This window comes from Equus asinus, chromosome 8 (assembly GCF_041296235.1).
Source record: "Equus asinus isolate D_3611 breed Donkey chromosome 8, EquAss-T2T_v2, whole genome shotgun sequence".
Classification (NCBI taxonomy): Eukaryota; Metazoa; Chordata; class Mammalia; order Perissodactyla; family Equidae; genus Equus; species Equus asinus.
Window position 1 is genome coordinate 93,420,067 of NC_091797.1, and position 12,815 is coordinate 93,432,881.

Consider the following 12,815-nt stretch of genomic DNA (forward strand, 5'->3'; position numbering starts at 1 on the left):
AGGAGATTTTTTTCTTTTCTCCCTCTTACACTCTGACCTAACAGTTATCAAGTTGAATGGCGCTAAGATATACATTTGGCCCTCCTTATCCGTGGGTTCTGCATCCGTGGGTATGGAGGGCCCACTAAGGGACTTGAGCATCCATGGATTTTGGTACTCGCGGGGGGCTCCTGGAACCCATCCCCCATGGATACCCGGGGACAACTGTAGTAGGAAATGGAAAGATAAGGGAACTTCAGGAACTCATAAGCCCAGCATCCGGTTTGGACCACAGAGGGCAGGAAGAAAGAGAGCAGTGTTCATCTTTGCTTACTCAAGAGTGCTGGGACCAGAGCAGCTGGGTTGAACTTTGTCCTTGTGGGGCATCGTGATCCATTTCCTTGGGCCCTATCCTTGTTCCTTCCTGGTCATTTGGACACGTTTCACATGACCTAAATCTGATCTAGGGAAATGACAGTTGCCAAAGATCCAGCACAAGAGAATCAAATGGGAGGAATCTCAGGGAGCAGGTGATGTGGCCAACCCCTCCTCACACGGAGGACCCCAATCCACTCCCAAACCCAGTGAAGGGAAGTGGTTCTCAAGGCCCCTCAGCCTGCTAGCAGCTGCCAGAAACCAGTCTGGTGTCCCGACTCCTCGTCCAGTGCTCTTTCCTCCACAAAGAGGAGCCCGCAGGGCAAATCTAGTCCACAGGTGTGTTTCCTTTGGCCTACATGGCATTCTTAGAATTTTTTAATGTTTCCAACATTTTAAAAAGTGGGAAATTTCACTTAAAGACCTGGATTTTTGGCTTGTCGTGAAAAACTGGAAGATCTGGTGTGCTGGGTTCATTTATATACCTACTTGGCCTTGCTAAGGATCTGCCCCTGGAATGCTGATTGTACCACCTCCATGCCATCTTTGACCTAGAGATTATATACTGAGTGTCAGCTTACTCATAGTGGCACAGAGAAATGGCTTCTCTGAGCTGGAAGCTTCTAAGAAAAGTCCACTTTCAACCCCCAAAGCTATTTGTGGGGTAGACCTGGTTTCTCTCTATTCATATTCTTGATTCCAAACACTCCTGGAAAGAGCTTTTGACTGGGAGTCAGAAGACCTGGGTTTCCATCCCAGCTCAGCTCCTAATAAGCTGAGCCATTAGGAGTCGAACTTGTCCCCTTTGGTCCTCAGCTGTCCCCATCTGTAAAATGGGCTGAGGATCCTCTGCGTTGAGACCTCTGGCCTGAGCAAAATCACGCTTACCAGCTTGGCGCCCACAGAGGGCGCCAGGGCCGTCGAGGAGCCCAAGCCAGGGGGCGGGTCCTGGTCCGGGGTCTGGGGGCGGGTCCTGGCGTCGGCGGGCGGGCCCCGGTGCCAGGTGCGGTTTGGTCCTCCCCGGGCGCCGTAGGCGGCGCATCCCGCTGGCGCCCGGGGCTGAGGTCCTCCCGCGCCTGAGGCGGCGGCGGGAGCTGAGAGTGGCTGCTGCGCCCCTGCTTCTTCCGCCGCACTTCTGCGCCCCCGGGACCATGGCCGAGGAGGCGGGTAAGGAAGGGCCGCGCCGTCCTGTCCCACCGTTATCTCGGAAGCCCGGGCCCGGGCGCCCGAGGGGAGCCGGCGGCCTCTCGGGGGTCTCGGGCTGAGTGGACGCCCCTGGGTCCGGGTTCCTTAGAAGGAGAATTTGGAAAGTGAGCACAGCGCACCTCGAGGACTCGGAGGTTGTGGGGCTCCGGGAATTGGGGGGCCGGAGATAGAGCTGCGCGGGGCAGGAAGGTTGGGCGGCTTCCCGCGAGTTGAGGTCCCCGGGAGGAAGGGATGCTGGCTCTGCCAGGGGGCCAGCTTTTTTTGTGGACCTCGCGACTGCAGGTCCTCAAATGAAAACCCTTTTAAGGCAGCTAGGGGGCCTGGGTTCCCTTGGACTGAGTGTTTTGTGGAATATGGGGAGTACGGGATCCTCGGGCTTCTGGGCAATTAGGAGGGGATGGAGAATTGCCCCGGGTTCTGGGTTTTCTGGGGGAAATGGAGGAGAGTATGACTTTCCCGATAGGATCCAAGGCTTCTCGTGGGGTCCTGATGCCTGCGGTCCCCTGGGTCTTGGGGCTCTTTGCGGGGAAAAAGGAGAGGGTGGGCTCCCTTGGGGTTTAGGACACGGATCGAGGCTGGGGAGAGATTGGAGCATTCTTCCTGGGGAAGGTAGGCTCCCTGGGGTTTTGAGCCCTCCCATGGGAGCCGGGTCCTCCCTTGGCCTCTGTGAGACAGGAGAGGAATGGGGCCAAACACCTCCTGGAAAGAAGAGCTGTCTAAGGGTGAAGGTTAGCTTCAGGGTTAGGTTAGCTGGCCCTGCAGTCCCCTCCCGGTCACCTCACACACCACCCTGCAGCTTCCTGCCCTCCTGGCGTGTCCCCCAGCACCAGGGACTTTCTGTTGCCTGTGTTTCCCAGACACCTGTGTAGGTGGCTCAGTCTCTAGGTCGGCTAGGGTCAGCGTCCAGAAGCTTTCTAGAGGTGGCAGGAGGGACTAGTGGAGGGGGGAAGTTGTCCTGGATATCTACCCCCGCTTCCTGCCTTTCAGCCTGTGGACAGTCACTTCCTGCATCCTGAATACAAGAACCAGGCCACCAGTGGGTCACTTCCTCACCCTGGGAGCATAGGATTTTCTCATTCTTGATAATAGGCTTCTGGAGAAAGAGGGCTAGAGGTAGAAATGCTGCCTGTCCCTTCATCTTTTGTTTTTTTGGCTTTCAAAATTCTTCAGCTCATGATTTCCGATGACTTTTTCTAACCTCTGTGTAACATAGGTGTCCCGTCTTGAACCTTGATTCTCAGAAACTTGCAGAAGATCTTAGAGTACAATGGTGTTTATTACATTTTCTCTGAGTAAACCAAAAAGCTGTCTAGAGGCATTAAAGCCTCTAGATGCATTAGTTTATACGTTCTTCCATAAGAGTATTTGTTAGATACTTCTGTGCCATGTACTTAGCCAAGTGCTGAGCAGTATAGTGATGAACAAAACAGACACAGTCCTTGCTTTGTGGTGCTTGCAGTCCTAGAGATGGACATTAAATAATTGAGGTATCAATTGAGATAAATGGTACAATATTCAAGATAAACAGTTGAGATAGTGCTATAAGAGTGCAGCAGGGGAAGGAGAGTGGATAGGGAATACTGTCCTTAAAAAAGCAAGTTTATGCTAATCCCTGAGGATAAGTAGAAGTTAATTCAGAAGAGAAAGGGCAAAGAACATTCCAGGCAGAGGGAACAGCATAAAAAGGCCTTGAGGTAGGAAGTCATGTGGTGCCTCTGAAGAACTGAGAGAAGGCCAATGTGGGTTTTTTAGGAGTGGGGAGACTAAGACTCAGAAGTGATTTGTTCAGGGTTCCATAGTCAAATAAGCCATGGTCAGAATTCATATTTTCCAATTTCAAATTCAATACTTCATCCTCTCTGTATCACGAACACCAGAATGAGGTTGCCCATGGAGTCAGAGAAGGAAATAGGACTTAAACTTTTACTTGTTCTGTCCAAACTGTGTTCCAAGACAACTCAGATTCTTGTGTAACAGGAGAATCAACAAGAAAGAAATCAAATATTTACTGAGTGCCTGTGATGTCGAAGGCACTGGGCTGGGCCGAGTTTCACCTCTTATGAATTTTAACAGATGCTAAAGCCGGGAGAGACTTGTGATAATGTAACTCCTCATTTTACATGTGAAGAACTGAGGCCCGGGCAGGAAAATGGATTTGTCCAGGGTTGGTGAACGAGTGGTAGAGCCAGGGCTAATCTAGGAGTTCTCCCCGCAGTGCTCTTTCCAGTATTCCAGGCTGCCTGAGACACAGGGCCTGGCGCACAGGAAGCCCGTAATAAGTATTTGTGGAAATGAATTTGTGGTTTACACCTTCAAGAAATTCACTGTCTATTGAGAGTAATTAAGAAAAAAATGGACAAATCAAGACACATTGTTATAAGGCTTATTTGCAATAACATGGAATTTCAAAGGTGGGAAAGAACTCTGTACACATATTCATTCCACAAATATATATTGAGTTCCTACTGTGTACCAAGCACTTCTAGGCCCTGGAGGATACAACTGGGAACAAAGTAGACCAAATCCCTTCCCTAATGGAGTGTGTGTTCTGGCGGGAGAGATAGACAATGTGTAAATATATGAATATCATCCATTAGGGCTAAATGCTCTGAAGAGGAATAAAGTAGGATAAGGGCATAGGAGCAGTGGGAGGTCAGGGGAGCCTCTCTGGTTAGCGACATCTGAGCAGAGAACTGAAGCAAGGAAGTGAGCCATTTAGATATCTGGGGGAAGAACATTCCAGAGAGGATAAAAGAGAATGAGCAAAGACCCTGAGCCAGGAATGTGCTTGGCATGTTTGAAGAACAGCAAGGTGTCCAGGGTGGCTACCAGATTTGGTCAGGGAATGCTTCTTGAAGAAGGTGAGGTTTGAGAAGTCTTAGGTAGGTTAAAAAAAGGGGGTGGGGGCAGGATGATATCCTGGTAGGGAAGAAGCCTGTGGGAGTAGGAGGGAAAGGTGGTCAAGTTTCAAGGTCTTCACAAGGGTGGGGAATTCGTATGTGTGGTAGAGATGAGGATTGGGAGTGGAGGAGTCAGAGGAGGTGGAAGGTAAGGCTGAGAGGGTGGGTGAAGCCAGACCGTGGAGGGTTTAATGCCAGGCTTGTGGAATTTTCCAGTCTGTAATAGAGACCATAGGTTCAGAGGGAGGAAGAGTCATAACATGGGCATTTTGCTTTTAGACTATCAATCTGGCATTGGTGGGCAGGATGGATTGGACAAGGGTGAGACAGGGCACCAGTCTGGAGGTAGATAGAGTGGGCCCTGAGCTGAGGTGTTAGTGATAGGAATGGAGAAGAAAGCATCAACCAGTAGGAAATGCCTCTTGTCATGGGCAGAGCAGTGTGACTTGGATGGCCGTAGATATGGGGTGGAGGGAGCAAGGTAGGACCCAAGAGAACCACAAGGTTTCAGAGCTGAGTAGAAACCCATCATGTTCAACGGGCTGTATTAGGCTTTCCACATTCCTGGTGGATTTTCCGCACCTTCTGGAAGCTGGGCTGATACCCACCCCAGGGCTGGCATCTGATCAGTGCAACCTGGAGGGGGCTAGGGCTCAGGGCATACTTGGGGGGTTGGGGGGGGGCACCCCAGGCATCACTTTGGCATTTCAGTGAGAGGACCTGTGAGAACTGTGGCAGTCTCTTCCAAGTCTCTTTTCTTTCTCACCCCTCCCCTTTCTTTATCCAGTAACAAGAATTAGACTGTTTTACCTATTAATTTACATCCAACAGTAACTAGAACGTGAAACCGTTGCCTGGTTCTATTAAAGTATTCCTTGAACGTCCACCCTGGGATTCTATTTTGTCAGATCTTTTGCCTGTAATTTATTTTTCCTGGAAAGAAAGTCTAAAATGTAAAGATATAGACTTTGGAGTTTAGCAGACCTATGGTCTAATCCCAGCTCTAACACTTGTTTGCTGAGCATTTCAGTTTCCTCTTCGGTAAAATGGGAACAGTAATAGTCCTTCACAACTAGTCCTTGTCATGGGATCTTTATGTTCAGTTCGTTCGTGCTTGCATAGTGCTGAGAACGCTGCCCGGCACACGATAAGGACTCAAAGTAGTTGGAGTTTTTTCCCTGTTATTGACAATGGGTAGAGAACTGCCATCTGGGAATATGTGAATTGGTGAACTCGTCTTCTGATAAAGAGATTCTCTCTAGGTCTTCCTCCAGATAAGAAAATGCCTGCTCACTCATAGCCGAGTAAACTCACGGTTGGAAGTGAGAACCTGAGTGCCCGAAAGCCACAGGAACCATCTGTTCGTTTGTTTCTCTACCAGGTGTCTTATTACTGTGCCGAGCTTGCCCTGCCCCCGGCACCTGGTTTGTCCCTTTCTGACGTGTGTTATTTCTCTACATATCCTTGTCCCTCACGCCCCATGAGTACTCACCAAGGGCCCCCAGCAGTTTGTGGCCTAGTCTGTGTCTTGCAAGTGGACACATAGAAAATATTTGCTCAATTTGTGTTGAAAACGTTCCCTTCAGGTTTTAGAGGTTAGCGTATGCAGCTCAACCTTTACTCAGCCAACCCCCTAGATATACATGAAGGAAGGAAGAAAAGCCACTCTCAATTCATTTGCCAACTAAATGCCAGGTACTGCGGGAGGTATTTTCACATATATTGTTGTTTCTCTTAATCCTCTTGGTAATCCTGTAAAGTAGGTGGCATTATCCTCTTTTTTAAAGATTAAGAGACAAGCTCAGAGAGGTTAAATAATTTGCCCAAGGACACAGAGCCAGGTTTCAAATCCAGGTCTAACTCTAGTTCTTCTACTTGACCCTCACAAATTTCTCCTGATGAAGAAAAGCAGAAGAGAACAACAGCAAGAATGAAACTTTCTGAGATGCCTATGTCTGTACATAGACATTTTTTTCACCTGAATGAGAAGCCCCTGGTTTGGCGTCACAGACTCTCAGAGCTAGAAGGAATCGTTTGACGCCTCCTTTTATGAAGGAAGAATCTAAGGTCCAGAGAATTTCCAAAGCTCCTTTAAAAATCATCTAATCTTTTTTCCTTAGACACTCCCTTTGGTAATATTTGGTAAGCTAGTGAGGTGGAAAACCCTTTGGGATATAGAGGAAAGTATCTAAAGGAATGTTAATCATTACTGTTAGTCTCGTTGGTAGTCACTTCATTAAAATGTGATCTTTTCTCTTTTGGCTGTTCCCCACGAGCTGCTGCCCTGCCCCTCTGCTTCCTGCTTTGTCCTGAAACAAGTGCAGTTTATACACCTGACCTGCCAGATCCCAGGGGTCACAACAGTTACCATACTTGTTGTTTTGCACTCCACTGAATTGGCTGGATTTTGTTCCTGGTTCTCATTGCCTGGTGGAACATGAGAAGCATCAAGGATTTTTCTCAAACAAGAGGATCGGGTCTGTGCATGTTGCTTCAGGCTAGGCTTTATGGTCTCATGAGTTCTCAGCACTTGGGGATTTCTCACCACTTTGAAGTCTGAAAAGGACTAGTTTGCAGAAACCCAGCTCTTAGACCAAGATTAAGGTGAATGTTAGTATCTTGTGGGAAATGCATGGGCTCTGAGCTGAGCTACCAGGCCAAGCCCTTCCACGGAACAACTGTGTAGTCTTGAGCAAGTCTCAGCTTGTCGGAGGCTGCGTAAGATAATAAAAATGCTACTGGTCTGGTAGTCTCAGAACTTGGGTTTGAGCCCCCCCCACATCAGCTTTCTGATGGTTAGGCAGCTCAATTCTCCTTTTCTTTTAGAAAAATGAAAGAATTAGATTAGAGTAGATGATTTCTAAAGGCCCTTCCAGCCTTACCATCCTTGCATCCTGCATAAACTGAATATGTTTTATACTAGTATTCAAAAGAACCTGAAGGTGAGAACTTTATAATGAGCCATTTGGTACAATTCTCATCTTGTTTACATTGCACATTTACCACTTCTTGTAAGCAACAAATTCCAATAATAACTGTCAGGGCACATTTTTCTGATTATTAAACATTTAATAAGGGCCCCTTATTATTTGAGGCTACTGAGGACATTGACTTAATCAATCTCCCTTTCTGGACTCAGTCAGTAGCCACTGTTGATAAGTCTGCAAATATGAGAGGTAAATACAGTAGAGGGAGAGAGTGAACAAACTGGTACAACAAGGTGTTTTCCTGGAGGAAGAATTTCCTAGGCAGACTGGACTCGGGATTGGTCTTCCATTGGGCCTCACGGAAATCTCCAAGACTTTGTATTATTATACTTCTCTCACCTTTCCTAGAGTGAAGGTTATCAGAGAGCTAGGATCATGGACTTTCAGGGCTGTAAGGGAGCTGAAAAGGCCAAGAGTATTCTTTGGAAGAACGTCTGGGCTTGGGAGGCTGAAGGCTCTGCGTGAATATCCTTGCTCAGGTAGAACATGATAGACTGAGGCCTGTGCACCTAGATGTGACTTTACCTGTAGGTAGTCAGCCTGAGAGCCAGAACACTTTTCCCAGTTGAATCATCCCTGCTGACGGTTGGAGCTTATCTTTACAGCTGGCAGTTGGATCCACTTTTTCAGTTGGCTTTGCCACACAAAGGAGTATCTGTTCTGCACCAGGCTGTATGCTAGGCCCTAGAGATTTGAAGATGATCAAGGTGCAGTCTTTGCCCCTTGGAGCTGGGGGTGGAGGGAGGGACTGGAGGAGACAGAAACATAATGAACTGTAATTACAGAATAAATAATATAAAGCAGGCATAGACAAAGTGAAAGAAACACTGCCTACCTTTGGGGGACCATCAAGGAAGGCTAGATGTTTGATTAAGGAAAAAGGTGGGTAAAGTATGCTAAACACAGAGAATAGCTTGAGGTGTGAATGTTAGGATGCAAGAACATGAATGTGTGTGGCAGGAATAGAAAGTAGATCGAAATGTGGCTAGAGCATCCTTTGTAAGGGATGGTGAGAGATAAAGGTTCTTTAGGGCCACCTTGCGGAAGGCCATTGGTTCCTACAATAAATGTTTATTGAGGCTGTAGCAGACCGGTTTTGCTTTCCCTAGTCCTTTGGAGCTGACAGTAGCTGACTTTAATGATGTGTGGGGAGTTTGTGTTCCTGCCTCAGGACCTTTGCACGTGTCTCCCCTACCCCAGTCTCCATTGTTATCCTTCCTTCCTCCTTTTTTTTTGAGGAAGATCAGCCCTGAGCTAACTATTGCCAATCCTCCTCTTTTTGCTGAGGAAGACTGGCCCTGGGGTAACATCCATGCCCATCTCCTCTCCTTTGTACATGGGACGCCTACCACAGCATGGCTTTTTGCCAAGCGGTGCCATGGATCTGAACCGTGAACGCCGGGCTGCCAAGAAGCAGAACCTGCGAACTTAACCACTGCGCCACCAGGCCGGCCCTCCTTCCTCCTTTTTACCTGGTTAATTTATATTCATCCTTTAGAGCTCAGCTTGGAAATTACTTCCCTAAGGATTACTTGTTTGCCCTACCGCACCCCCATTTTCCTAGTTATGAACTTGATATCTCCTTCATGCTACTTGCCCCAATTATAATGAAAATAATTATGTTATTGTTTAATATCTGCTCTATGTTTAATCGCTCTCTTGTTTGCTGCCCTTTTCCCAGCACAGTGTTAGACACATAGCTGGCATGCAGGAAATATTTGCTCAAAGAGTGACTGAAGCGTGTCCATTGAATTTAGCAATAAACGGTCACTGTTGCCCTTGGTGAGACAGTTTCAGAGAAATGGCGGGGGTGGAAGTCAGATTGCAGTGGATTATGCTGTAAGTGGGAAGAGAGGAAATGAGGGGTAATGTGTAAACAACTTTCTAATACATGTGGCTGTGAAGCGTTTGCAAGGGTGGTAGCTAGAGGGGAAAATGGAGTCCAGATTTTTTTTTTTTAATGGGAAAGACTTGAACTTATTTAAATGATAACTGGAAGGAGCCAGTGGAGAAGGGAGTGGTGGTAGAGATAGCGGAAAGAGCATATCTTCTGAGAGGTGGGAGAGGAGGAGTCTAGAACAGGAGTGCCGTGCTCACCAGCTGAGCCTTTGTTCTGTAGACATCGGCGAGTCTGGGTGAGCCAGCCAAGATGGTGCAGGGGACGGGGAAGAGAAGCCAAAGACCTGAACTCCAGCTGCGGTGAGGCACAGGGAGGGACTGGAGAGAGATTGGGCAGGTGGAACCAGGTGGATGTGAGAGAAGCCAGTAGGGGTCTTGATTTTGTGTCCGCAGTGCCTACCACAGAGCAGGTGCTAAATAAGTGTTGATTGAATGGCTTTGAGTTTCTCGGGACTGGAGAAAGGAGGGCAGGCTCTAGAGGGTGTGGCGATAGAAAGTATCTCGAATATCCTCCTAGTGGAAAGTCTTGATCCTTTTCGAACTTTGGAAATAGCCAGAAGTTGTAGAGCCAAGATGTTGAATTGTTAAGTGGGTGGTCAGGTTACAGAGTATTCCTTTTGGTTAACAAGTAAAAACAAGACACAAGGTGTGACTTAAAATAATAAGATTTGCTGGGAGTGAGCCAGCCCTGATGGCCTAGTGGTTAAAATTTGGTGCACTCTGCTTTGGACGCCCCAGTTTGCTTCCCAGATGTTGAACCACACCACTTGTCTGTCAATAGCCATGTTCTGGCAGTGGCTTACATAGAAGAAGCAGAAGAACTTACAGCTATACACAACTTTGTACTGGGGCTTTAGGGAGGAAAAAAAAGAGGGAGATTGGCAATAGATGTTAGTTTAGGGCGAATCTTCCTCTGCAAAAAGAAAGAAAGAAAGATTTGCTGGGGGTGGGATGTGGCAGTTCACAAACTGACTCTGAAAACCCTTCCATGTAAGACTTCCAAAAATGTTTCAAACTGGTACCTCTAGACTTGGAAGATTCATTTGGATGTCTGTGTTCATTAAAAACCCTCTCACTAATTCACTGTCTCCCCCACTGTCCATAACCCAATTTGAGTGAGTCTCGCAGACTTTCTGCCTTGGAGTTTTTGTGAAGATGATGGTATAGTCTCTGGCCACAACCACCCAAAAAAACAAAAAGCCCCAACTGACAGTCTGAGAAGTTTAAATCCAGGAGGTGATGGGCATGTATGTCCTGTCGCTGTGGAACTAGAGGAGAGGAGTGGGTGGGTCGAGGTTTTAAAGCCTTCTGCCAGCTTATTTAACTCTCCTCAGGGCTGTCTGCCCTGGGTGCCCCAGAATGCTGCTGAGCAATCTTGAAGTGCCCGGAGCCGTGCATTGTCTATTCATGGCCCCTGTGTCTATGAAACAAGATTCGGTGACTGTCACTGTGCCTGTGGCAGTCTAGAGTTACCCAGAGAGAACAAAGCTGCATACACGGAGCGCACAAGGGAGTCTTGTAACAACCTTGTCCTGCTTTCTAGGGCTGAGTCAGGTACCACAGCTTGAGCTCAGCTGCCCTCTTTATTTCAAGAAGGTGGCATCTGAGCCACACCAGGAGTATTGTGTTTTGTCGCTTTTGGAGGAACGTGGATCGACTCTGTGCTATTACCCATGTTCCACAGCTCTTTTGCATCCTTTCTCAGCCTTTGGTAAACGTGCCCCATCTTTCAGGGCTCAGCTCAAGTGTCAGCTTCCCCTTCAAAGACTTTCCTGACTCCTCTCAGTGGAATAAGCAGGAATTAACATGGCGGAGTGGGAAGAGCATGGGCTTTAGAATGAGCCAGACTTGAGTTAAAATGCTAGATCTGCCACTTGGCCTGTCACCACCAGCCCCAAGTTATGGTTCTCTCATCTATTAAATGAGTATAATAATCCCTGTCTCACAGGATTGTTTTGAGAATTAAATGAAATCGGGTCTGTGAAAGCACCTAGCACAGTTCTTGGCATATAGGAGATGTTCATTAGATGTTTGTTCTTTGCCTTCTGTACCTATAGCTTATTTCTCTGAGCTAAAATAGCACTTTGTTTCTACCTCCGAAATAATATGTAAATGAAAAATTACAATATGGAAGAATGTCTCTTTTCCAGTGGATTTGCTCCTGGAGGAGCATGGATGGTGTTATCCAACAGTCTCCAACATAGAGCTTTACATCAAGAAGACCCATGATGTTAGCTGAATGAATGAGCTCCTGGACTAGGTGATGGGAAACCAGAGCTTTGGAGGAATAGGAAAAGGCAATGATGTATTTAACCTAGAGAGAAGTTTCTGGGTGCTGGCTGGGAACAGTCGTAAGAAAGGCTGACCCTGAAAAGAAAAAGACCTTGTTCATTTCATCTACTCAGAGCTATGAGCAAGGCTGAAAGTTCAAGGAAAAGGCAAGTTTTGTTTCAGTGGAAAAAGGAACCATCAGAACCATTTTTTAAAAATGGAATGAGATTGGGGCTGGCCCCATGGCCGAGTGGTTAAGTTCGCGCACTCCGCTGCAGGCGGCCCAGTGTTTCGTTGGTTCGAATCCTGGGCGCGGACATGGCACTGCTCATCAGACCACGCTGAGGCGGCGTCCCATATGCCACAACTAGAAGAACCCACAACGAAGAATATGCAGCTATGTACCGGGGGGTTTTGGGGAGAAAAAGGAAATAATAAAATCTTTAAAAAAAAAAAATATGGAATGAGATTACTTTTGAGGCCTTGAATTCCCTGTCCCTGGAGAGATGAGCAGAGGCTGGATGAGTGCTTACTTACCAGAGATCCTCTGGAGGAGGAAATTGTGCATCTAGCCGAGCATTGGCCCAGCCCTTTCAATATGAGTCTCTTAACTCAGTTTTATTCTACACAGTAGAAATCCCGTCCCTGTGCTCCGTGCTGCTTCAGCCTCTGAACCCCTTGGTTTTGTGTGCAGGTGAGGATGCCTGGAGGTGTCAGGGCTGTGGGGACCACGTCGCACCAAGCCAGAGATTGTATAGGACTGTCAATGAAGCCTGGCACAGTTCTTGCTTCCGGTAAGTGGGCCTGTCCTCCTGTCTTTGCCAGTGCAGTAAGGGCCAGGCACTATTTCATGTTCTGAAAATGCAAAAATAAGCTTCTGACTTGAGAGTTTCCATTTCGGTGTGAGTGAGCTGGGGGCAGGGGCCGGGGTGTGCCAAGGAAGGGCACATGAGCAAACGTCAGGTGTGGCCCCCGACACCAGGTGAAAGTGGAAGAGCCATAAATGGGCCAGCTGCAGCTAGAGGTGGGGTGGGGGGATGGAGGAGCCCTTTCCAGGGTGTCCCAGCGCCGTCGCTTTATAGATGAGGAAGCCGAGGCCCAGAAAGAGTGACTTTCCCACCACTGCACTGCTCATTATGCAGGTGCCTGAAGGGCTGTTTTGAGCACAGTTGGCAGAGCCCGCTCTTCACCACAGGAT

General features: G+C 47.8%; 1 protein-coding gene across 2 annotated transcripts in view; it reads left to right on the forward strand.

Moving 5' to 3' along the window:
* Positions 1 to 1,332: 1,332 nt before the first annotated feature.
* Positions 1,333 to 12,815, forward strand: part of LIMK2 (LIM domain kinase 2) — a 54,936-nt gene continuing 43,453 nt past the window's right edge. The window contains exons 1-2 of one of the 2 annotated variants that reach the window (XM_014834471.3): positions 1,333 to 1,521; positions 12,312 to 12,411. In XM_014834471.3, coding sequence (XP_014689957.1) covers positions 1,506 to 1,521; positions 12,312 to 12,411 — 116 coding nt within the window. In that variant the 5' untranslated portion in view covers positions 1,333 to 1,505. The remainder of the gene's footprint in view (positions 1,522 to 12,311; positions 12,412 to 12,815) is intronic. The other variant, XM_044775554.2, reaches the window with a different exon arrangement.